Raw genomic sequence first — 26,461 nt, forward strand, 5'->3', positions numbered from 1 at the left:
TCTGCTAGCACCTTGATTGTGGACTTTGAGCTTCCAGAGCTGTGAGAAGTACACTTTAATCACTCAGGTCATGCAGTCTATGGCATTTTATTATGGCAGCCCTTCCAAGGAAGGGTATCCGTAAGTCTCCTGGGGGACTGTCTGGAAGCTGGCCGGCCCTAGGATCATCCTGCACTGTTCCCACCAGGTGGCAGAACATCCTGGAGGGCCGGCTGGGGGTGCAGGCTGGGCATGGGGTGAAGGCACGGCCTCGTGTCCTCTCCACCCAGACTCTAGAGGTTGCCTTCTGACCCCTGAGCTTCTGTTGCACTGGGTCCACTTAGCACATGTGCTGCCTGTGATGTACGACTTTACAAATTTCGGGGAGGGAAGGCTGACTCTTCATTCCAGGAAGTGCTGATTTCCTATTTGCAACAAACCCATGAAACATTGGGGGTTCCCAGGTAGAGCTTAGTAGTAAAGAACCCTCCTGCCAAAGTGGGAGAATAAGAGATGCAGATTCAACCCATAGATTGGGAAGATGCCCTGGAGTGGGGCATGGCAACCCACTCCATTATTCTTGCTTGTAGAATCCCATGGACAGAAGAACCTGGTGGGCTATTGATCATGGGGTTGCAAAGAGTCAGACATAACTGAAGCAACTTATCATGCATGCACATGAAACATTCCCTTTTAAGACTCATCCAGGGACACAAAACTTCCTCGGTTGAGGTGATTACAGGGAATCGGAAGCCAGCCTTGTCCTAGCACTTGGAGCACTGACGTCACTCCAACCGATATTCTAATTCTCGAAGAGCCTGGTGCCTGGCAGTGGGAAAACTCTTTTGTGACTACAGGAAGAAACTAAAAGTGTATGTGCACTCCCAGTTTGCCTAGGAGTCAAGAGGGACAGGAAGGGTAGGACAGAAATAAATAACTTTTTTGGGGGAGGGGGCAAAAGAGCTATCAAAGTCTTCTGTCCCTCTGCAGCAGACAGCTTTACAGAGATTCCCAGCACTGATGTGATCGCTCCCTCTTGTGAGCAGTACAAGGTCCATATCAGTACTAGTTGTGCTTGTTTGTTCATTAATTCCACAGGGATTTATTGAGCTCCTTCTGATGCTTGCTAGATGCAGAAACAAATCGTAAGGCACGATTCCTGCCCTTGAGGAAGCCAAGGTCTGGCCTGGAGAAAAATCCCCCACTGGGAACACTAGTATGTCGAGGTAAGGTGCCACATAGGAGAGGGCCATACAGGATGGCCAGAGGGGAGGGAGGGCCACAGGGCGGAGGGGACGTCTGAGCAGGAGTTCGCCGAGGGGGGCCAGCATTAGACAAGGCGGCATGTGCTTGGAGGGGCGTGGGGTGTGGAGGGGCTCTGCGTGCCCCAGGGATGCTGATGGGTCCAGCTTTTGAATTCTGTCCACCACAGACTGGCATCTGCCATGGGTGCTTCTCTTCTGCCTCTGCAAGGATTAACTCATGTGCCATGGCAGTTGCTGACCTCCAACACCCTCTGAAGGAGCTCAGGGTGGAGAGCAGGAATGAGGAGCTCTGTGTTCCAGGAAGCTGGCAGGAAATGTCTTTAGATAGTTAGATATTCTCAGGAGCTCATTTTGTGAGTCCAATTCTTTGTATCATCTCATATCTAGGAAAGCACTAAAATCCTTCACGATGACGACTGTTTCTCGTGACTATCAGAAGCTTCACGAGACCTGCAGAGACTTTCTACAGAAAAAATATGTGCTTGGTTGCATGTACTCCCCCTTTTACCAAAATCACATATATACTGTCTTTTCCCCCTATGTCTTTGGAACAGTTTCTCAGAGTTATCTGAGGTGCTGTTTCCCAGGCTGCAGTTCTCATATTGCCCTGGATAAAACCAGCTCTCACGTTGTACATTTTTTTAGTCGACAATACTCATGTGAAAAGATGAAGTGACAGGAGAGAAAACCAGATAAGGGGCCAGTTGGTGAAGGGTCATATATATTGTTAAAGATTCTGTCCTTGACACCACAGGCCCCTAGGAGCCAGGGTGAAGTTTTGAACTGAGAGATTAGATATGCAAACAGACATGGCCAGACCCATATGTAAAGACAGAACTCCCACCATAGTCTGCAGCAACAAGCCCAGAAATCAACGTATTATGCACAGTAACCAGCCCAGGAAGTCAGTCTGCTAGCTACAAATCAGACTTTGAGGAAGTCAGACCTTCATCTCTAGTAATCTTCCAGGAAAACAAACAATAACCTCTATAACAATTGCCCCCACACAACCAGGACTTGATTCCTGACAGCTTTTCTAATTTTCATCTCCACTCCCAATTTAGGACCAACTAGAGAAAGTCAAACATACATGCATAACCAACCACGTATGAAGCCCTGCTTCTCACACACATCTGCAGCTTCTCAGTGCCAGTAGCCTCCAGTCAGGGTGCCCCTGAAGCCTTCTCATTTTTCTACTATGAAGCTTTTCCACTCCTCTGCCTGCCTTTCAGTCTCAGCAAAAATGCCAATGATGCTGGCTTACTCCTCTCTAGAAGCAAGTTCAGAATAAGTGGCCTTTGTTTGTTCTCATCTGGTTGTGAAAGTTGCTTAGTCGTATACAACTCTTTGCAACCCCATGGAATTCTCCAGGCCAGAATACTGGAGTGGGTAGCCTATCCTTTCTCCAGGGGATCTTCCCGACCAGGAATTGAACTGGGGTCTCCTGCATTGCAGGCAGACTGTTTATCAACTGAGCTATGAGGGAAGCTGGTTTTCAGTTATTTCCATAGAATCTGGGGGAGACAAAATAGTGTGAGAATAGACAGTTGGCTGCTGCTGTCTCCTATGCCTTGGGCTGAACTCTGCTGAACTAGTAACTTACTCTTGTTTATTTGTGTTTCTTTCTTTTTTTTTTTTTCTCCCTAGCAGGTCCAGAAAAGGGTCCAGGGTCCAGAACTTGAGGATAAAGGACAGGACTCAATGACCCCCCCCACCCCCTCTTGGGGAGATAAGGCTTCTCAATAGTGGTGCTCCAGGTCAGGGCTAAGAAGAGAGACATTCAAGGCAGACCTGGGGCGAAGCTGTGGATAGAGCACCATTCAAGCATCTGGGTGTGTGTGTTTTAAATTGGTGAGTGATTGCTTTGCAATGTTGTGTTAGTTTCTGCTCTACGGCAATGTGAATCAGCTGTATGTTTACACACATGCCCTTCCTCTCGAGCCTCCTTCCTGCCCACCATCCCATTCCTCTGGGTCATCACGTAGCCCCGAGCTGAGCTCCCTGGGCTAGACAGCAGCTTCCCACGAGCTGTTTTACACGGTAGTGTGTCTATGTCAGTGCTACTCTCTCAGCTTGTCCCATCCTCTTCTTTCCCCTCTCTGTCCGCAAGTCTCTTCTCTACATCTGCACCTCTCTTCCTGCCCTGCAATAGGTTCATCAGTACCATTTTCTAGATTTTATATATACATATGTTAATATACGATGCTTGTTTTTCTCTTCCTGACTTACTTCACACTGTCTGAGTCTCTAGGTCGGTCCACATTTCTACAAATGAGTTTCAAGTTGTTCCTCGCTCTGCTCTAATTTCCCTTTATGAGTGAAAGTGCTATTTGCTCTGTTGTATCTGACTTTGCGACCCTGTGGACTGGAATTCTCCAGGAAAGAAGACGAGTAGGTAGCCATTCTCTCCTCTGCAGGGGGCGGGGAGGGGCAGGTCTTCCCAACCCGGGGATCGACCCTGGGTCTACCTGCATTGCAGGCAGATTCTTTACCATCTGAGCCACCAGGGATGCCCTTATTAGTCCTGAGCCCTTGGCAAAGCCTATCCCACAAGATAACCTTGTATCACCATTATTGTGGAGAGGAGGAAGGTGTCTGTCCTGCTTTGGGAGGTGCTGTGAGCTGCCAGCTTGGTGCAGAAGGCTCGACAGCCCCTCAGCACTTGTTCACCCACCAAAGCTTGGGGGACTTGATAGCACTCTGGACACTCAGCACTTAGGATGTGCTTCTGTTTCTTTAGTTATTTCAGTCATACAATTTTATATGCGTCAGAAAACCTGTGCTATTACTTCTATACAATCACTGATTTTGACTGTTTCTAGTAGTCAATGCACCTATAGTTAAAGTGTGAAGGTGTCTTTTTTTTGGCACTTTATAAAATATTAACAGCTTGATGAATATACCTATGATTTTTTACTACTTATTATGATATATTTCCTTAATGAAATGTAAGGTGGATGCATTTTAATGTATTTATTTCAAGATTTTGGGTCTTTTTGTGGGCAGTGCTCTAGAACCGTGGTGGTGGGGGGACCATAGAGTTCAGGACCCTTTCTTTCTCATCCTTTCTCATGGATTGTAACCTATCCATCAGATAGGTTTCTCATCCCTTGTAACCTATGCTCAGGGGTTACTATCCAGACATGTGATTGGCGCTGGAAGCCAGCAGGGACAAGAATGAAAGATTGGCAAAGTCCAGACTGTCTGCTGGTGAGTCGCAGGGAGCTGCTCGGCTAAGAGGCTCCTGGAAGTGTCCTGAGAAGCTCTCCTCCCACCTCAGGCCGGAAGCTCCACTGAAGCGGTCATGTTTATCACCTGTGGTCAAGTCTAAGCCAGTGGCTCTCACGTTCCAGGTGCTCAATAAGTATCTGTTGACTGAGTGAGAACTTTCAGGTACCCTTGTGCTCTGGTTTCTCTCTCTCCAGTTCTCCCCTAGGACATAGGGTAGTTTAACAGAGCAGAGGAGGTTACCTAATATATAATATAAATCTGTATGGATGGAATATCATCTCTGTAATGTCAAGAATAATCAAAAGTAAGATGATATGGCAGTTATATGTTTTATAATTTTTTCCATGTATTCTCTAGCTTCTTACATCCTGTAAAAACTATCAGACTCACACATACCTAATTAGAAATGAAAATTTGTTTACTTGTTCCTCTGCCGAAAATGTATATTAAAATTATTTTGCTGATACAAGGTAACTTAGAAAAACAGGGTATTAGTTCAACACAAGAAATTTTATGTCTTCAGCATTGTCTTGAAGTGCCCTTTCATATTATACAGTTTTTAAAAATCTCATTTTACTTGGGAGAATAAACTGGTCAGCTAACTCATGAATCCTGTGGGGGCACTTACTGTATCATGTCCCATGAGTAGTTGTCACATGTAAAGAAGTGTTTACATAGTCTTGGCAAGTCTTTTTTTTTTTAAACTGCGCTGAGTGGCATGTGGGATCTTAGTTCCATGATCAGGGATTGAACCCTTGCCCGCTGCAGTGGAAGCATAGGGCTGTAATCACTGGACCTCCAGGGAAGTCCCAGTGAGTCTTTTTTTTTTTTACAAGGAGAACACCAAACATACTTTATTAGCACAAAAAAGCAGCTGTAACAAGGCACAACAAGCAGAAACATACATTAGCAGTCCAAGGGTTAGTGTTACATACAAATATAGCTTTCCTTTTTTTGGCCTTGGCGATAGCCATTGGGATGTAAAATAACTTTCTGTAGCAGCAGGTAAGGAAACTAGGAAGCACTCACCAGTGGTACAGAGCACATTAACAGAAAGACACGAGAACGGATTTGACTACTTTAGTGCAAAATGTCTAAGACAGACTGTAAATTCGGTTCAATACTAAGAAGCAAACACTAGAACTTGATATTACGTCCAAAATAGTTCACTCAAGTAGTACTGCATACTATTCTAAGTGACAAAAAGGAGCTAAGTAAAGTTATTTACAGATACAATGGTTGTACAGTACCTTTTAAATCAGCAATTTAGGTTTCAGATTTTCCATTAAAAATTAAGTGCACTGAAATTCTATAACTTGTACTTAAGCAATTCAGCTATAAGAGTTTACAACAAAGAGATAAATACTGCCATCCAAATTATGAGTTACAGTTTAACAATAATCTCAATGACCAGCAACCACTGTAGTTAGTATCATCTGACTTGTCTGGGTATGGTCTCGTCTCACTTTCTTCATGGTTCACAAACTCATCATGGGCATAGAAAAAGACCCAACTTTAACCAACCAGCAACTCGACTGCACATGTCAACTTAAAAAAATCACACGCAGGCCTACCTTGCAGCAGCTATTTCCAATGCGTTTTAAGTTAAAGCACTCATAAAAAAATGAATACGTAAGGCCTTAAATAAAATTCTATTACAACTTTTTATATGTCTGAAATTTTAAGAACTACTACTTAGAAAACCTGGTTTACTTACCAGTACCTTTTGCAGAAGAGAAAAGGAGACTGACTATAAACTATATCAACACTTACATGAACTGCACTATGCCCTTGTGGCCAGAAAATTGCATTTTCTTTTTTCTAAAAGGAAGGCAATCTTTATTTTTTTGGACTTCCAAACTTGACTTATAGTAACTATAAACATCACTACTTTTGGAAGGTTATAGAAAAATTCTTAGAAAAAATAATAATTTCAAACATTAGTCATACCGTTGAAATACTCATTCAATATTAATAATTTGTTCTTCAGTAAGAAATAGAATTCTTCATAGCAAATGCCCCAGAGTTGCTTCACTCAGTTACTACAGCCATTAAAAACCAAACTGCCAGCTAAATCGGCAGAATGTCTTTGCAGCCTTCCTGAATACCTGTAGCTCTACCCCTTCTTGTCTCAATAGGCACCAATTTACTGAGTAAAAGTAACAGCAGATTGCCCCTGACAGATACTAACACTAAGCTTACATACTGACTGAAAGACCTAACACTGATATGTGTGCTTGCTATAGGTATACTGCCTGGTGCACATAAAAGCAGATCTAGTTAATGCCCTTGGGGGACAGGAGGGTTTACTTTGCTTTGACTGGTTCTCGTTCTAGCCAGCGAACTCTGACCTTCTGTTTATAATGATACTCTTTTAAAAAATCCTGTAACATCGATGGTAAAGGGAGCCCATCAATTCCATCATATGTCGTGCATCTACAGATGACTGCATGGCAGATGTACTGCAGGCTAAAAGGGAAAGTCCTCTTTTCAGTGGCACAGTTTTGGTTTCTCCTTGAAGAATTCTTTGAAGGGCTTAACCCTAGTTGTAAGGCAACATTTTCTCTCAAGGGACTGCTTTGCTGCTGGGGAGCTGAGTCTCCTAAACTGATGTTTTTCTCTTTGACAAACATCTGTTGGAGTTCATATCCACATTTTCACTACGGCTTCCTCCCTCGTGACCGAAGAGATTCTGACACCTGTACTTGAAGTTATTCCACATTTTCCCCACTTTATCCATTGATTATAAGACCGGTCGGGGCACGCGGGGCGGCCTCATCCAGGGGCACCTGCGGCCAGGCAGGACGGACTAAAGCCTCCACTACAACACTGCATAGACACTGTGAGAAAGGACAGCCTCGTATTGTTTCCAGTCTTACAGAGAAAGCATTCAGTCTTTGGCAATTAAGTATGATATTTGCTGCAGGTTTTTCATAGAAATCCTTTGTCAGGTTGAGGAAATTTCCTTCTTTTCTTGGTTTGCTGAGAGATTTTATTGATTAATGTTAATTTTGTCAAATAGTTCTTCTATATCTACTGACATCATTACCATGCTTTTCAGTCTTTCGACAAGTTTCATTATTTTGGTTTCAAATGATTCAACCTTGCTTCATTCAACCTAACCCTAACCCCACATGTTGTTCAGTCACTCAGGCATGCCCGATGCTTTGCGACCCCACGGACTGCAGCATGCCAGGCTTGCCTGTCCATCACCATCTTCTGGAGCTTGCTCAAACTCATGTCCATTGAGTCAGTGATGACATCCAACCATCTCATCCTCTGTCATCCCCTTCTCCTCCTGTCTTCAGTCTTTCCCAGCATCAGGGTCTTTTCCAATGAGTCAGTTCTTCTCATCAGTACCCAAAGTATTGGAGTTTCAGCTTCAACATGAGCCCTTCCAATTCAGGACTGATTTCCTTTAGGATTGACTGGTTTGATCTCCTTGCAGTCCAAGGGATGAAAGGTATACTCTTGGACGAAAGAGTCTTCTCCAACACCACAGTTCAAAAGCATCAGTTCTTCAGTGCTCAGCCTTCTTTATGGTCCAACTCTCACATCTATACATAACTACTGGAAAAACCAAAGCTTTGACTATTTGGACCTTTGTTGGCAAAGTAATGTCTCTGCTTTTTAATATGCTGTCTAGGTATGTCATAGGTTTTCTTCCAAGGAGCAAGCATCTTTTAATTTCATGGCTGTAGTCACCATCTGCAGTGATTTTGGAATCCAAGAAAATAATGTCTTTCACTGTTTTTGTTGTTTCCCCATCTATTTGCCATAAAGTGATGTGACCAGATGCCATGATCTTAGTTTTTTGAATGTTGGGTTTTAAGCCAGCTTTTTCACTTGACTCTTTCACCATTAAGAGGCTCTTTAGCTCCTCTTTGCTTTCCTGCCATAAGGGTGGTGTCATCTGCATATCTGAGGTTATTGATATTTCTCCAGCAATCTTGATTCCAGCTTGTGCTTCATCCACCCCAGCATTTCGCATGATGTACTCTGCATGTAAGTTAAGTAAGCAGGGTAACAATATAGAGCCTTGATGTACTCCTTTCCCAATTTTGAACCAGTCCCCACATGGTCATCATTAGTTTCCTGACACAGGAAAGTACCACAAAATGGCTGATTTAGGACAGCAGAGATTTACTGTCTCATGTTTCTTGAGGATAGAAGTCTGAAATCACGGTGTCATCAGCCCATGCTCGATGTGAAGCCTGTAGGGAAGGATCATTCTTTGTTCTTTCCGTTTCTGGCCTGTGTCAACAGAATTCCATTCTTTACTTCCATCTTCACGTGACATTCGCCGTCTCTGCCCATCTTCCCCTTATTTGTATGTCTGTCTCTGAGCCCAAATGTCTCTCTTTTATAAGGACACTAGTTACATTGGATTCGGGTTCATCCTAATGACATCATCTTAACTTAGTTAAATCTGCGAACAACTTATGCTATGGTTTTCAAGTTTGTGTCCTGCCTCCCCACCATTCATATGTTGAAATCCTAACCCCCAAAGGTGATGGTATTTGTAGGTGGGGCCTTCCGAAGGAGCTTAGGCATGAAAGTGGAGTTCTCATCAGTGGGATTATTGCCTCATAAAGGAGGGTCCAGAGGCACCATAGACCCTCTTCCAGGTGAGAACACAGAATGCGCTGTGTGGATGAATCAGGTGGATGGTCCTTACCAGAACGTGATCACACTGGTGTCTTGATCTTGAACTTCTCAGCTTCCAAAATTGTGAGAAACAGATTTCTGTTGTTTATAAGCTACCCTATCTGTGGTATTCTGTTATAGTGGCCCAAACAGATCTAGACAATTTATTTCCAAATATGATCACATTGAGGTACTACTCCAAGGTCAGGATGTCAATATATTAATGTTTCCTTTGGTGGGGAAACACAATTCCACCTACAAAAGTTATGATGTGTAATCATTTTGCATAGTGGTAGATTTTAAATACTTTGCTAAAGATTTTTGTGTCCATGTTTATAAAGTATTTTGTACCATTTTTTTCTTATAATGACTTTGGTTTTGATATGACTATAATGTGGCTTCATAGAATATTTTGGGAAGAGTTCCTGCTTCCCCTCTTATTTTTCTGTGGCTAACTTTAAGATTTTTTCTTTGACTTTTGTTTTCTGTATTTACTACATGTGTAAGTATGATTTTGTTTTTATTTATCTTATAAAGACTTGTTGGTTTTCTTGCTTTTATGGAAGAGTCATAGCCATTGGTTCTTCACATATTGCCTCCGCTCCATTTTTTTTTCTCCTCTCTTTTCCCTGTGAGACTCCAATTAAATTTTTGTTAGATCATTTTACTTTATTTACTTGAATTTCTTTATGTATATTCCATCTATTCCCTTCCCCAAGCTGTATTTTTCATAATTTCTCAGATCTCTATTTCATCTTGTTATTTTCACTTTCAGCAGCAGCCTATCTGCTGCCAAATTTGTCCACTAAATTTTTAAGTTTGACTATGACTTCCCTCATTTATAGAGGTTTTGTCTGATTCTTTTTCACACTTGTCGGGTTACTTCTCATAGTTTCTCTCCATATAGGTATGTTAAAGCTTGTGCTTTTTTTTATATGGTTATTTTCTTTCTAAAGAAATCTGTACCTTCTAACTCAAGCATTTGAAATCTTTAGTGGGCAATTTCTGCCATCTTTTATTCATAATGCTGATTATTTATGATGCTTTGCTTTCTTTTTTGGCTGTATATTACTCCTTATCCTCAATGAGTAATTTGTGGGGATTTTATGAGGCTTAGGATGAAGGTATTTTTCTTTGGAGTGGACTATTTGTTTCAGTCACCTCTAGCACTACCAGTGTTGAACCCTTTTAGATAAAGCTTGACGTTTCTTTCAACTCTGGTGATTCCATTTTGGATTATTTTGCTAGACAGCCAGCCCACCAGAAGTTGTAGCCTTCCAGGATGTGTTCTCTGTCTCTTTCCTTCCTTCCTCCCTCCCTCGCTCCCTCCCTTCCTCCTCTTTCCCTCTTCCCTTTTTCTCTCTCCTTCCTCAGGAGATGAATCTGTGTGACCATAGGGTTCTTTCAAATTCCCTAAGCCTTTCAGGACCTGAGCCTTGACTTATATACCCTCTATTTCTCTATAATTAACTTTAGTAGGACTTTGCAAATTTCTTCTGGGAAAAAGTGCTTTTTGATTTTTTTCATCTATTTCTCTGGATTTTTTGCTTTTGACTGATTTTTTGCCCAATAATAGCTTTTATCTTGACTATTCAATGCATTAAAAAAAACTTTAAAATTTTGGCTTTTTTTTTTTTTTTTTAAGCATTTTAAAATGTTTCCGTAGAGAGTTTGGTCACAATAAGATTGCCCACCATTATCTAAAGCCTTACTTTTGTGTCTAAATAAATCACTGCTTCCTACTAGTCTTGATTACCAAAGTTTTTCATTCATTTCTTGGTGGGATATTCAATCTTCTGTCTCTGGCTTGAATGTTTCAGTGGTAGAGTATAAGTGTGGCTCCAGTATTCCCTTTCCTTCCAAATTTTGTAGGTGATTAAATTGGTTTTAGGGGACTTCCCTGGTGGTCCAGTGGTTAAGAATCCACCTTGCAATGCAAGGATATGGGTTTGATCCCTATTCTTAGAACTAAGATCCCGCATGCCAAGGCAACTAAACCTGTCTGCTATAACAACTGAGCCCTGGTGGTCTGGAGCCTGCACAACACAAGACACAAGGAGGTTCCCCAGTACTGCAACCAAGACCCCATGCAGCCAAATAAGTGCATTGAATAATCTAGCTTTTGATTGAAATGAAATAATGATTTTTTTAAAAAAAGAATAATGATCTGTTTTTCATTATTCTTAAAGTCCAACAAACTTTGTCAGGAAGTGTCTTGGCATTGGGCATTGGTTGTTTTGTATCAGATTTTCCTTAATCATGTCATGCCCCTTAAAGAAAAGTCTTTAATGACAAGCTTATTCTACCATGGCTTTGGATATTTTTATTTGTAATTTTTTATTTGCATCAGCAACTGCTTAGCTAATTTTTTTGTTTTTTGTTTTCTTTCTCAAGGACAACAAATATACACACATTCGATATACTTTGTCTTAAATTTATAATTTTTCTCCAGTTCTTTATCCTCTGTGCTCTTTCAAATTTCATCTTGCTTAGTTTTCTGTAGTATGTGCAGCATACCCCCTCTTTTCAGCTATTATTTGAGTTGCTTCAATGTAGCTTTTCATTTTCTTAAGGTATTTTTCTCTTTCATTTCTTCCCTGAGCTCTTTCAGGTCAGTTTAAAATTCTTCTGAAGTTTTATTATCACTTTACTTTTTAAAGATTTTTTTTTAATGTGAACCATTATTAAAGTCTGTGTTGAATTTATTACAATATTTCTTCCGTTTTATGGTTTGGTTTTTTGGCCAGAAGGCACTGTGGGATCTTAGCTCCCATACCAGGAATCGAACCCTCACCCCTTGCATTGGTAGGTGAAGTCTTAACCACTGTACCACCAGGAAAGTCTCTATTATCACTTTAAAAAGTGATTTTTTTTGAGCTCTTGTTTCATCATGGCTAATTTAACTTCTTTTAAAGTAAATGCATTTTCTATGTGTTTTGTTACTTAATTCTTTTGATATGCAAACAACAATTCCCTTTGTCTTTTGTTCCTCCTACTTTGTCATATTTTGGGCAAAAGGCTGCATAACTTTGCATGGATCCTGTGCTGGATCACTTTCTACCACTGCTCAGTTTCCTGGCCCACTCTCCTGACCAGGTACCTGCTGAGGAAGGAGGCACCTTATGGGTGCACAGGGGCTTTGTCTTAGGCTTGGCCCTTCCCAGTGGGAACAGTCGGCCACTGGCAACCTTCCCTTAGGTTGCAGGTCAGCAGGCTTTACGAGGTAGCCCTGATGACACAGGTCTCTGGTTGGGTGAAGACCCAGAGCTTTGTTTACATTCATCAGCAGCAGCTTAGCTGTCATTCACCTCTTTTATTGTGTTTCTTTTGTATCTTCCCCTCACTCATGGATACTTTGTTAGTGAAATATGGGAAGAGAAATACCTGGACTAAGCTATAATTATGATGGTCGAATCCCTGACCCAGAGAATCTGAACATCTACTTTAACCCTGAGCTGAAAGAATTTTGACAAATCTGGGCAATGTGGGTGTTTGGACACATACAGAGTTATTTTCTCAGTGTGGATGGCCTGCAGGGCAGAGCCCCTCCCCAGGCTGGCCTCTCCTCACCACAAACAAAGCTACCTTTGGCCCTTTGGTCAAAAACCTTCTTCCTTCTTGAGTTAGATGTCCGAGTAGGAAAGCTACATAGACAAGGAAGACTATTCAAGACTCTTGCAGAAAGAAGGGAGACAGAGCTCAACTCAGCTGACACAAAGGACTGGAGAGGGATTTTTAAGAGCTGAGGTGGGGAAGAGGGGGATCGTGGACAATCCAGGGTTTGAACATTCATTTTACCCAAAGGAAAAGTACAGCTTCTCCCCTTTCATAACAGGAGGGAGTTTTCCAGCTTTGAGCAGTGCCTCAGCCGAAGTCAGGAGTCTATGGTCCTGGATGATTGCATTTCAGAGATATCCCAGGTCCTTGAGAAAGATTCCCTGAATCTTAAAGCTGATAAAGGGCTTTTGAGATTTACATACATTTCAAAGGGCATAGAGTAAGTTTAGTTACAATTACAGGTTATCTAAAGAGAATACTTTAGAAAAAAGAAAAGTTACTTCAAGGACCTGCAGGCAGAAAGACAACTGTTTGGACTTTAGTTTAGATGAAGGTCATCTTGGTCAGGGTTCAGGTTTCTGATCTGGGAGCCATTGCTCCTTAGCTAAGACACTCTTCAGGGGGGGTCCCCATCCCATCCTCCCCTCTGCTTCCCTTTCTTCAGTCTCTTTCCTCCTCCTCATTCTGGGTCCAGCCTTTGGGTCCTAATTCATGGTTCCTCACCCGTTTCTTGGGCCCTGTGCCCACCCAGAGCCTCTGGGGCTGGGGAGAGGTGGGGTATGTGAGTTGTGAAGCAGTCCGGCTGTCCCCTCTATGCAGGGCAGCAGGGGAAGGCTGCTCTACCTCTCTTGGCCCAGGTCATGATCCCTGGGAGCAAAGAACGCTGTCCTCCCCAGGGGACTCAAGAGAAGCTGTGTGTAACCCCTCCACACACACACAGATACACATACACAGAGTACCCGCTGTCCTCCCTGGAGCCTGCCTTCACCTGAGTTTCCATGTAACGTCTTGGTGCCTTCTTGCCACAGGACCTGTTCGCATCTCTGGGGGCTGTTGGACGTGGAGGAAAAGATGGGCTTGAGGCAATCTCTGCAAGGAGCAGATGTGCCACAGGCCCGCACCATTTACCTCAATGAACCCCTTAGGAACACTTTCTGCAAAAACTCCATCAGGTGAGAAGACTGTGGAGGTAGGAGAGGAAGGAGGAACGAGGAGGCTGTGGTCTTCCCAATAAACAACACTTTGTATGGATGCTCCAGGCTAGAGCAGTGTTCTTGAACCTGGAGGAACTCACTGCAGAGAACAGGATTTGTCTTCACCTCCTCTTCGAGGCTTCTTGAAGTCGCTCTCTGCTCTGACTTGTCCCCATTCACAGTCTGAGAGTGCTCTAGCAAAACCACCTGCAAGGGAGCGGGGCAAAGCCCTCGCCAGGGGAGCCACCCACCATCACCCACTGGGGAATGAGTATTAGCTAGGAAGAGTTCTGCTTCCTGAGGAATTCACTGAGCTGAGTACTGAAACTCTGCAGAGGCAGTTTAGATGAAAGCCTAAAAGGGACTTTTTTCATATATATGTTTATAACTTCCCTGGTGGTTCAGATGGTAAAGAATCCACCTGCAATGCGGGAGACCTGTGTTCTATCCCTGGGTCAGGAAGATCCACTGGAGAAGGAAATGGCTACCCACTCCAGTATTCTGGAGGCTTCCTGGACAGAGGAACCTGGTGGTCTATAGTCCATGGGGTTGCAAAGAGTTGGACATGACTGAGCAACTAACACACATATGCACACACACACATATATATGTGTACATACGTATATACACACACACATATATATTCTTTATTTTTTTAAAACCATGCTCTAAGGCCAGAGGTTGGATACATGAGGTCAGTAGTCAGTAAGCTTTTTCACTATTAACTAACTAACCAAAGAGCTTAAAAATGTGCATCATTGACTCGGCAAGAGAAAGAGGATATCACTGAAGCCAAAAATGAAGGCAAAGCAGGAACCCAAAGAGGTCAAGGTTGCAGATGTGGCTGGTTTTGGAGGACACCTGCCCAGTTCTGGTGACTTAGGGCTTCAGATTTCGTGCTCAGGGGGAGAAGGGAACTCAAACCTAAGGCCACACCTGGTGGAAAACAGAATTGTATACCCACTACCGTAATACTGGGTCTTTGGAGGACTACGTCCTAAATGAAGGGAGAATAAAACATCTGCTTTTTAAAAGGCATGTGATGAAGAAACTTAACCTCTTTTAAATTTGGCTCTGGCTTTAATATTTATAAAATTATTTTGTGTATCAATAGTCTTAAAAGTTATTAAATGTAATGAACTTGAAGAACAATTTTGGATTGCTAATTATTAATTCTATTTAGTCCATGAGTCTTTCAAAAACATCCTACCTAAGGAATTCTTCAAATTCAATGAGGATGAATTAAAAGAAGAAATATTAAATTTCCTATCTCAAAACTCCAAAAGTTTGGTAAAATAACATGCATAATATCCAGCAAATCCAAACATAATAAAGAATATAAGGAGTATATGAAAAGAAAGTATGAAAGATAAGCGAGGTACCCAGAACACATTTTTAAAAATTAACCATACTTCAATAGATTTTACAAAAATATTTGAAGAATTTGATCCTTTATATTTTTGGATTTATAGAGCTAAAATTTTTAAACCATTCATATCTACCTATCATCTCTCTGTCATGGTCTGAATTCCCCCGAAGTTTATATGTTGAAATCCTAGCCCTCCAATGTGATGTTTTAGTAGGTGGAGCCCTTGGGAAATGATGGGGTCATTTGGGCAGAGTCCTCATTAGTGGACTTGTGACCTTATAAAAGGGCCCCAGAGAGCTGCCTTGCCCCTTCCACAATGTGAGGTTACACTGAGAATGTCAGTGGTGAAGTGGATACTCACCAGACACTGAATTTACTGGTGCCATGATCTCAGACCCCCAGTCTCCGGAACTGTGAGAAATAAATGTTGGTTGTTTATAAAGCACCCAGTTTATGTATGTTTGTTACAGCAGTTCAAATAGACTGAGACATTATCCTAGACCAAAAGACATACTGTCTATACTTTTATACATGTTAAATAACCTTCACCAGAGATGATGCCAGTTTACACCTACATCATCAGTTTGAGAGCTCATGTTTCCTCATGTCCTTGCTAATAATGCCGGGACTGCTCAGTCACTCAGTTGTCGGTGTAAGAAGCAAAAGCCTCTATTTGTTTTTATTCCTTTGATTATTAGAGGTTTATTTGCTTGCTTTATGTTTACTGGCCACTTGTATTTATTCTTTTGATAATTACTTGTTTATGCTTTAGATCCATTTTTATATTATGGTGAATGTTGTTTGCTTAATGGTTTTTAAAGACTCACTGTATACTAGAGATATTAGCCTCTTTTTCCTATGTGCTACAAATATATTTTTCCTAGTTGGTTATCATTTTTCAGTCTTATAGTGCTTTCTTTCTGAACAGAACTTATATTTTTATATATCAAAATTTTGCTCATTACCAGGTTGTGTTCCTTATTACCTTCTCCTTTCCATGTGTTTATTTTTTTTCTTTTGAATTTTTTATTATGTATTGGAGTATAGCTGATTAACAATTTTGTGATAGTTTCAGTTGAACAGCAAAGGGACTCAGTCATCCATGTGTCTAGATAGCATGTGGCTCTCTGCTTTCAGATCCTTGGTTCTCCACATCTGCCTGTGTATTCACAGTACTTCATGAAATGGGGAAATTCTTCTTTTACCTTGGGTTTTTTTAAAAATAACAATGAATGCTGTCAAAAAAGACAAAATATCTTTAGAAAAGGCTCAGCATTTTAAAACAATGTTTTATCCACTTCTGAGTTATAACCAGATTTTGTGTTTTCCATTGGTGTTTACTGAGTTCAGAAGGTTAACTTTCTAACTTTCTACCCTTCTACCCACAGCACAGCCAAGTACAGCATGTGGTCGTTTCTCCCTCGATATTTGTATCTGCAGTTTAGCAAAACTGCCAACGCCTTCTTCCTGTTCATCACTATATTGCAGGTGATGTTTTGAACATGTTGTTAGATTCAGATTTCTAAGAAGTAAAAAAGGTATAACAATCTCATGAGTGTGATCAGAGAATAAGTTTAAGCACTGTAAAGAGAACTCTCTACTTAAAATATTTAACTTACTCAGTGAGACACTAAACTCCATTACTCAGCTGAAAGACATGTTGGTGAACAGTAGATGAATTAATGAGATGTATTTTGAAGTGACTTTTGTCATTTGTGCCACCTCTATAATAAGATAATTTTACTGCATTTTGAAAGATACAATTCACCGCCTCATATTAGTTTAAAATAACATCTCCCCACCCCCGCCCCCCCCCAGTAATGATAAGAACACTTAACATGAGGTCTAGCACCTTAAACTTTTAAGTCTCCAATCTCCAATAAAGTGCTATTACCTGTAGGGCCTTTGCTGTTCCTGCTTCCCTGGCCACTGCCCCGCCCCCATCACCAGGCTCTGGCACCCACTGTTCCCCTTGATAATTCTGTTAGTTTGACTATTTTAGATACCTCATATCAGTGGAGTCATATAGTATTGTCCTTCTGTGATTGGCTTTTTTCACTTCCATAATTTTCTCAAGGGTCATCCATGTTGTCACATATAATGGAATTTCCTTCTTTTAAGGCTGAACTATGTGTATGTATATGTACTATTATACAAAGAAATAATAAGCAAGCAAAAAAACTAAGGCAGCATAGAGAGTGTACCTAGGCCCACATCTGGAAATATAGTCTAAATACTGGCTTAAAACTCAACATTAAAAAAACAAAGATCTTGGCATCTAGTCCCATCACTTCCTGGAAAACAGAAGAAAACACGGAAGCAGTGGCAGATTTTATTTTCTTGGGCTCCAAAATCACTGCAGATGGTGACTGCAGCCGTGAAATTAAAAGACGCTTGCTCTCTGGAAGTAAGGCTGTGACAAACCTACACAGCATATTAAAAAGCAGAGACATCACTTTGCTGACAAAGGTCCATATATTCAAAGCTATGGTATTTCCAGTAATTACGTGAGAACTGGAGCATAAAGAAGTCCCAGTGCTGAAGAACTGATGCTTTTGAACTGTGGTGCTGGAGAAGACTCTTGAGAGTCCCTTGGACTGCGAGGAGGTCAAACCAGTCAATCGTAAAGGAAATCAACCCTGAGCATTCACTGGCAGGATTGGTGCTGAAGCTGATGCGCCAATACTCTGGCCGCCTGATGCAAAGAGTTGACTCACTGGAAAAGATCTGAAGCTGGGAAGAATCGAAGGTAAAAGAAGTGGATGGCAGAGGATGAGATGGTTGGATAGCAACACCGACTCAATGGACATGAATTTGAGCAAATGCCCAGAGATAGTGGAGGATAGTGGAGCCTAGTGTGCTGCAGTCCATGGAGTTGCAAAGAGTCAGACCCAACTGAGTGACTGAACAAGAACTTGTCTAAATCTGGAAAACTAAAGGGTCAGACCCCAGACCTCACTTAGGCTTGCATCCATCAGAAAGCAACTACAACCTCAGTTTCAATCACGTTATTTTTCACAATTTAGACAGTAGCGGGTAGCCCTAGAGCACTGTCTATAGGTAACTTGTACCCAGGAAACATTATTCTTCTGGGCCTCCAAAAAATTTCTCCCCTTTCTCAAAAAGAAGTAAGATTAAGATAGCTGATCATTTGGATTTAGCAATTTTGAAAAGATGCTCTTTTATTTATTATTTTAAAATTTACTTTATTTTTTTGGCTGTGGGGCTTGTGGAATCTTAGTTCCCTGACCAGGGATTGAACCCAAGCTTTTGGCAATGAAAGTGTGGAGTCCTAACCTCTGGACTGCCAAGGAATTTCCCCCAAAGATGCTATTTTAAACATTGAGGTTTTGCGCTGTCTCAACCAAAACATAATATTAGAAAGGTGACACAATAACTGAAATGTCATTAAGCAATTGCTCTGGGGACTTTTCTGTAGTGTATAACATTTAGTGTCTGGGCTTCCCTTGTGGCTCAGGTAGTAAAGAATCTGCCCGCAACATGGGAGACCAGTGTTCAATCCCTGTGTTTGGAAGATTCCCTGGAGAAGGGAATGGCAACCCACTCCAGTATTCTTGCCTGGAGAATTGCATGGACAGAGGAGCCTAGCAGGCTGCATAGTCTATGGGGTCGCACAGAGCTGGACACAGCTGAGCGACTAACACTTGGACTTTTTGACTTTGAGTATTTAGTGTCACACTCCAGGGTTGATTTTGGTATCCTGAATCCTTTGCCTTTATATTTAATGTGTCTGTTGTTGTCACATCCTGGATCATGCCATTAGCAGTGTAACTTTCAATATATGCAAAATATAATAAGGACTTAAGAAATTAATAGTGTAACTCTATTTTGCAGCAAATTCCAGACGTATCTCCGACGGGAAAATACACAACTCTGGTGCCTCTGCTAGTTATTCTTGTAATTTCAGGCATTAAAGAGATTGTAGAAGATTATGTAAGTTTACTGTTAGTAAATGCTCTCAAAACCACTGCTTTGAATGTAAGAGGTGTATTTCTTGCTCTTTTTTTTTTTTTTCAGGCTACTGGTTGGAACTGTATAGTTCTTTAAATCTGTAGTTGATATGAAGAGTGAATTAAAGTTTTGAGGTTTCACGTTTTTAATTGTATGTGTATTTGACAGACCAGCAGGACTTCATATCTATTCTGAGAACTATGATAGTATCTTTGGGGACATAATCCAGCCAGAGGAGAGAACCCTAGATGGCAGAGAAGGATGTACACACAACTTTGTCGTCTTACTTTGTTTTTCCTATAACCTTGGCAGAGGAGTGATTTTACAGGCACCTGCAGATTTCAGTAGAAAAATAAAAGAAGACAGATAGCTAACAGTGTTTTCTTTTGCTGCAGCTGGGGTCTCTCTAGAGTTGTCTCCCCCTCCTCACCTACAGTCCTAATGCTCGTTTCTAAAATAACTAGTGGTGTCATCCATGTGTTTCTGCCTCGCTCCTACCAGCTTGTTATGTCATCAGTTAAATCTGTTAGACCTTTCAATTGGTTGATAGTGTGAAAGAATTTTTCAAACTTAAAAGCTTTTGGTTATATTGGGGCAATATTCGACATAGCCAATTATGTGTTTCGCCAAATAGTCATTACAAACATCACATGAAATGCTAACATTTCAAGTAAGCACTTTACTATGCAGCAGGCACTGTGCTATGTGTCAATATATCTGTGTGTGTGTATGTGTGTGTGTGTGTGTGTGTGTGTATGTGTGAATTCATTTAAACTGAGGCACAGACAAGTCAATGACCTGATGAGGCTGTCACAGTCAGGGGCAGAGTTGGGACGTCAACCAGGGCAAGCTGGTTCTAGATGTCCCACACTTGACCACGTTGGTCGTTGGCCTCCCCTAGGGCACACCTCAGTTTAGGAAGTCATGTAAAGGAGAAAGGAAAGTGAAATCAGTTATAGCCAAAAACCTGCTTTATAGTTAGGTTTACTACCTCGATTCTTTTTAAGCCCACTGTGTCTTGTATTGTGATTTGAATGATTCATTTCAAACTTTTGATAGCATGGTTTTTTTTTTTTTTTCCTGTAACAGAAACGACATATGGCAGACAAATTAGTTAACTCAAAGAACACAATAGGTAAGATATTAGATTTAGCTTTTACCCTATTTCACTCTAAGAAAATATCCAAATTCATCAAGTAGATACTTGTAATATGTTTTATAACATTTTGGTATTTAAAGAAATATAGAAATAAATAGCAAAAACCAGAAGGAAACTCAATTTCCATATGTTAGAATCATGTAAATACATTAACTAGAATAAAAGGAAAGATAAAAGGTGGGGAAGGGTAGAGTATTCAGGATATGAACAATTCTTTTTTGTTTTTTAACAATTCTTATGCCCGTAAAAAAGATCTGGGTGTTACATATTCTCTCAGTCCTGGTTTTGATATGTGCTATCTCTGTATTTGATTGGAAAAATGTTACTCTTCAGGCTACAGCCAGTATTTTAGCATATAACAGCAAACTGTTTTCTCTTGGGATTGGAAGTGACTTAATACAGCCTCTATCTGCCTGTCTATTTATATTATATTATAATATATATTATCCTATAGTGTTATGTTATATATATTGCTCTTTTTGCTAAAGTGCATATTACTCTTTCAGTTTATATAAAAGTTAAATTAACAAAGAGAATATAAAGAAATGCCTGTAGTTTTTGGGAAAGTTATCTTTATTACACTGAATACATAGCTGTTTCTTCTTCAGTGTTAAGACAGAATGCATGGCAAATGATTCTGTGGAAAGAGGTAAGAATGTAATTTAATGCTTAACTTAGTCATAAGCACCTACCATATTTAAAGCTAACAGATTTTTATCTGTGAAGCATGTCTTTCGAAACCATCATATTGTCCATTTGTTGCTGTTGTTTATGAGGAAGTATAGAATCGAAGAAAACGAGCCTCTTGCTCAAAGTTATGTGGCCAAGAAGGAGTGAAATGGATCTGAACTTAAGTTGGCCTGGCTAGAGGTCTACACACCTCCACTGTGCCTGGGTGTTACCCCCATGTCACTGCATGGAACATTTAAAGTCAGTTCAGTTCAGTTCAGTCACCCAGTCTAGTCCTACTCTTTGTGACCCCATTGACTGCAGCACACCAGGCCTCCTGTCCATCACCAACTCCTAGAGCTTGCTCAAACTCATGTCCATCAAGTCAGTGATGCCATCCAATCATCTCATCTTCCGTTGTCACCTCCTCGTGTCTTCAATCTTTCCCAGTATTAGGGTCTTTTCCAATGAGTCAGTTCTTCGCATCAGGTGGCAAAAGTATTGGAGTTTCATTTTCAGCATCAGTCCTTCCAAATGAATATTCAGGACTGATTTCTTTTAGGATGGACTGGTTGGATCTCCTTGCTGTCCAAGAGACTGTCACGAGTCTTCTCCAACACCACAGTTCAAATGCATCAATTATTTGGTGCTCAGCCTTCTTTATGGTCCAGCTCTCACATCCATACATGACTACTGGAAAAACCATAGCTTTGACTAGACGGACCTTTGCTGGCAAAGTAATATCTCTGCTTTTTAATATGCTGTCTAGGTTGGTCATAGCTTTTCTTCCAAGGAACAAGCATCTTTTAATTTCATGGCTGCAGTCACCATCTGCAGTGATTTTGGAGCCCCCCCCCAAATAAAGTCTCTCACTGTTTCCATTGTTTTCCCATCTATTTGCCATGAAGTGACGGGACTGGATGTCATGATCTTCGTTTTTTGAATGTTGAGTTTTAAGCCAGCTTTTTCACTCTCCTCTTTCACTTTCATCAAGAGGCTCTTTAGTTCCTCTTCGCTTCCTTCCATAAAAGTGGTGTCATCTGCATATCTGAGGTTATTGATATTTCTCCAGCAATCTTGATTCCAGCTTGTGCTTCATCCAGGCCAGCATTTCGCATGATGTACTCTGCCTGTAAGTTAAATAAGCAGAGTGACAATATACAGCCTTGATGTACTCCTTTCCCAATTTGGAACCAGTCTATTGTTCCATGTCCAATTCTAACTGTTGCTTCTTGACCTGCATACAGATTTCTCAGGAGGCAGGTCAGATGGTCTGGTATTCCCATCTCTTTAAGAATTTTTCAGTCTGTTGTGATCCACACTGTCAAAGGCTTTGATGTTGACTTAAAGTCAACGGTTCACAGCCTGTTGCTGTGGGTACAAGACAGCATTTATATGGAAGATATCATGGAGGAGTGAAAGCATCAGGAGATTCAGTTGTTCTAATGTAGCTGAATTTATTAGGATGGCCCCAGGATTTTCATCTTATGCTTGAGAATATTTGACAGATTTTGCTTTTAATTGTGCTTTTAAAAGTTCATGCTTCTGTGTTTTCTCTCCTGGTTTGAAAGGTTAATGTGGGTGACATTGTGAAGGCCACCAATGGGCAGTTCCTTCCTGCAGACATGGTCCTGATTTCTTCCAGGTTAGTTATGTTAGTGGGCATTTAAGGAACTTTTGTTATGAAATAGAAATTAAACAAAAAAACCAAAGGCCTTTTCTTCTTTCACTCCTTTCACCATCCCTTTATACTGGACACCAGTGATTGCAAACATTTTCTGTAAAAGGACACATAGTAAGTATTTTCAGCTTTGTGGGCCATGCAATCTCTGTTGTAGTTACTCAGGTCTTTTTCTGTACTATCAGAAACAACCAAAGGCAAAATGTAAACAAATAGAATGATTGTGTCCCAGTAAAACTTTATTTATGAAAATAAGCAGGGGCCAGATTTAGCATTTGGGTCATAGATTGATGATTGCTATTCTATACTTCTATGATCTTTAATTTCCCTGGACATATTTTCTTCTATTCTGATTCTTAGGTTAATTCTATCTCTTCTACAATTTCTATAGACATTCAACAAATCTAAAATATTTTACACTTATTATCTTGTTTTATTGTCATGTAATAAAAAGATATATTTTACAATAGAAACAAAAATGATAGGGTACTTAAGAACAGATCTGACAAAACATATGCAAGTGCTTAATGGAGGACTTAAATGTATGGAGAAATATATCATGTTCTTGGATAGGAAGATTCAATATTATAAAGATGTCAATTCCCGCCAGACTGATCTAAAAGCTTACTGCCATTCAAACCAAAATAGCAAACATATTTTAATGGGAATCGATGAGCTGATTATAAATATCTAATTTGTACCTGTGGGATTTGACCTTGTGGAGGTGATTGAATGATGATATTCAATGCCATTGAGAGAAGAGTCATTATACTTCCCAAGAGAGGGCAAGATGCCCTGCCATGCAGGGTTCAAAGGGGAGGCATTGCATTTGGTCAGGAGGTAGAAACGAGAGAGAGAGGAAGCCGAGGTCAGAGCCTTTAGTGAGATTTCTGGAGGAAAGTCAGGGCAGGGCAGAGTGAACCATTTAGGATTGCTTAAGCTCTAATACTTTGACCACCTGATGCTAAGAGCCAACTCATTGGAAAAGACCCTGATGCTGGGAAAAATTGAGGGCAGGATGAGAAGGGGTCAACAGAGGATGAGCTGGTTTGATAGCATCATTGACTCAATGGACATGAGTTTGAGCAAACTCCAGGAAATAGTGAAGGACAGGGAAGCTGGGCCTGCTGCAGTCCATGGAGTTATGAAAAGTTGGACTGGACTTAGTGACTGAGCAGCAACAACAGTCTTGGCTAATTCTGCTGGGCTCTGGGCTATAGGTCTCCTGTTGCCGAGTACCAGGCCCTGGGATGATTTAGGGCACAAGTGTGTGAAAGTTAGATAAAGTAGATGTTTAGGGAGCATAGACTCAGGATTGGTTGGTTTGCATGTGAAGGCACACTCCTGGTAGAGCCCTACTCTGTCTCTAAGGATCAATTGCCCTTGAGAATTGCAGTCTCTCTCCAGCCAACACTATTTGTAAGATGTCAAGACATCATGAGATACAGAAAGTCAAAGACAATGTTAATAGAAATGTATTTGGAAGAGCAAAGGGCTGAGAACAGTCAAGGCACTTGTGAATAGGAATAAAGACTCAGACATAGAGAGCAAACTCAAAGCAGGGGAAGAAGAGGGTAGGATGAATTGAGAGAGGAGCATTGAAATATATACTTTACCATGGGGCTTCCCAGGTGGCGTTAGCAGTAAAGAACCCACCTGCCAATGCAGGAGACGTAAGAGATGTGGGTTTGTTCCCTGCGTCAGGAAGAGCCCGTGGAGAAGGAAATGGCAACCCACTCCACTGTTCTTGCCTGGAGAATGCCATAGATAGAGGAACCTGGCGGGCTACAGTCTCTAGGGTTACAAAGAGTCAGACATGGCTGAAGCAACAGTGCGCATGTGTAAAATAGATAGGTAATGGGAAGTTGCTGTGTAACACAGGGAGCTCAGCTTGGTGCTCTGTGACAACCTAAAGGGGGTGAGATGGGGTGGTGGGAGGCAGCTTCAAGAGGGAGGGGACGTGTGTATGCCTGTGGCTGATGCATGTTGATGTATGGCAGAAATCAATACAACATTGTAAAGCAATTCTCCTCCAATTAAAAATAAATTTAGAAAAGAATTATTTGAGGGTAGCTGTCTGACTTCATTTAAAGAGATGGGTTTCAATTTGTAGCAGTTTAGACGGGTTAATATTAGCACAGGAACAGAAAAACTAGGATCATGGGAGGTAATAGAGAATCCAGAAACACATCTGTACATGTTGGAGCTTTGATGTGTGACAGTGGTGGCACTCTGCTTCAGTGGTAACAGGAGTTAGAGTTAGAGTTATTTGCTCAGTCGTGTCTGACTCTTTTGTGACCCCATGGACTGTAGCCTGCCAGGCTCCTCTGTCCATGGAATTCTCCAGGCAGTAGTACTGGAGTGGGTTGTCATTCCCTTCTCCAGGGGATCTTCCCAACTCAGGGATTGAACCCAGGTCTCTAGTGTTGCAGGCAGATTATTTACCATCTGAGCCACCAGGGAAGCCAGTGGTAACAGGACGGGCTGTTAAATAGTAATGTTTTGGAACTGGTTACCCACACAGCAAAAAGTGAAATTCCTTTCTACACAGAAACCAACTTTAGGGAATTCCCTGATGGCCCAGTGATTAGGACTCTTGGGCTTGTAGGATCACACTGCTGAAATCCACTGGCAAGGTAGTTGTTGTGGTCCTTTTAGTTCTGAAGAATCCTTACTGATGTAGATCATATTTCATGGTTACAGTTATTGGGAAATTAATTTGTTGGAGAGATATTGATTCAATATTACTCGTTTTATTTTCTTTAGTGAACCTCAGGCAACGTGTTTTGTTGCAACATCTAATCTGGATGGAGAGACGAATCTAAAAATACGACAGGTAAAGATACCTTTATTTACTTATTTGGCTGCACCTGGTCCAAATTGCGGCACCTGAACTCCTAGTTGTGGCACATGGGATCTAGTTCCCTAACCAGGGATAGAACCTGGGCCCCCTGCATTGGGAGCCCAGAGTCTCAGACACTGGACCACCAGGGAAGTCCTGAGATGTCTTTCTAATTCCTAACTTTATACTTGAGTCCACAGTGTCAAGTTTTGTCATGTACCAAATTTACTTTTTTTTCATGATGCAAATGGTCTCACCACTAATAAATATAATTTATTTACATAGATATAATTTATTTAAATAGATGTAATTTATCCTCATGAGATATTTAGAAGGTACTTTCAAAAGAATAAGCAACAACTACATGAATGTGTCACTCACTACTGCAAGAAAAATCGTATTGTATAAAATTCAGGTCATAAAGGATGACACACCTTTATGCATTTTGTTTTGAGTTTGATATTTCTGCTGATGATTGATGATAAAACTGTCCTGACTAAATATAACTAGATCAAAGTGTGTTACTCGCTCAGTCATGTCCAAATATTTGGCATCCTGTGGACTGTAGTCCACTAGGGTCCTCTGTCCATGGAATTCTCCAGGCAAGAATACTGGAGTGGGTAAGCAGTTCCCTTCTCCAGGGGATTTTCCCAACCCAGGGACTGAACCCAGGTCTCCTGCATTGCAGGCAGATTCTTTACTGGCTAAGCCACCAGGGAAGTTGTCCATAACCAGATTAAAAGGGGATATAAATGAACACTGGATGATCTTATATACCATTGCTTTTAAAACTACCATCTGAACTTTAGATTAGCATGTGATTATGAGTGGGCAGAGGCAGTGTTCAATTATCTTTTCATTAATGGAGAAAAGGACATTGATCTTTGCTCTGTTAG

At 41.1% G+C, this 26,461-nt stretch overlaps 1 protein-coding gene across 1 annotated transcript in view; it reads left to right on the forward strand.

Moving 5' to 3' along the window:
* Positions 1-1,197: 1,197 nt before the first annotated feature.
* The window catches only part of LOC122447296 (phospholipid-transporting ATPase IB-like), an 81,932-nt gene continuing 56,668 nt past the window's right edge, over positions 1,198-26,461 (forward strand). The window contains exons 1-8 of the mRNA XM_043477803.1: positions 1,198-1,205; positions 13,709-13,852; positions 16,631-16,730; positions 19,098-19,196; positions 20,304-20,349; positions 20,982-21,022; positions 22,614-22,687; positions 25,490-25,559. Of these exons, the coding sequence (XP_043333738.1) occupies positions 1,198-1,205; positions 13,709-13,852; positions 16,631-16,730; positions 19,098-19,196; positions 20,304-20,349; positions 20,982-21,022; positions 22,614-22,687; positions 25,490-25,559 (582 nt within the window). The remainder of the gene's footprint in view (positions 1,206-13,708; positions 13,853-16,630; positions 16,731-19,097; positions 19,197-20,303; positions 20,350-20,981; positions 21,023-22,613; positions 22,688-25,489; positions 25,560-26,461) is intronic.

This window comes from Cervus canadensis, chromosome 9, assembly GCF_019320065.1.
Source record: "Cervus canadensis isolate Bull #8, Minnesota chromosome 9, ASM1932006v1, whole genome shotgun sequence".
Taxonomy (NCBI): Eukaryota; Metazoa; Chordata; class Mammalia; order Artiodactyla; family Cervidae; genus Cervus; species Cervus canadensis.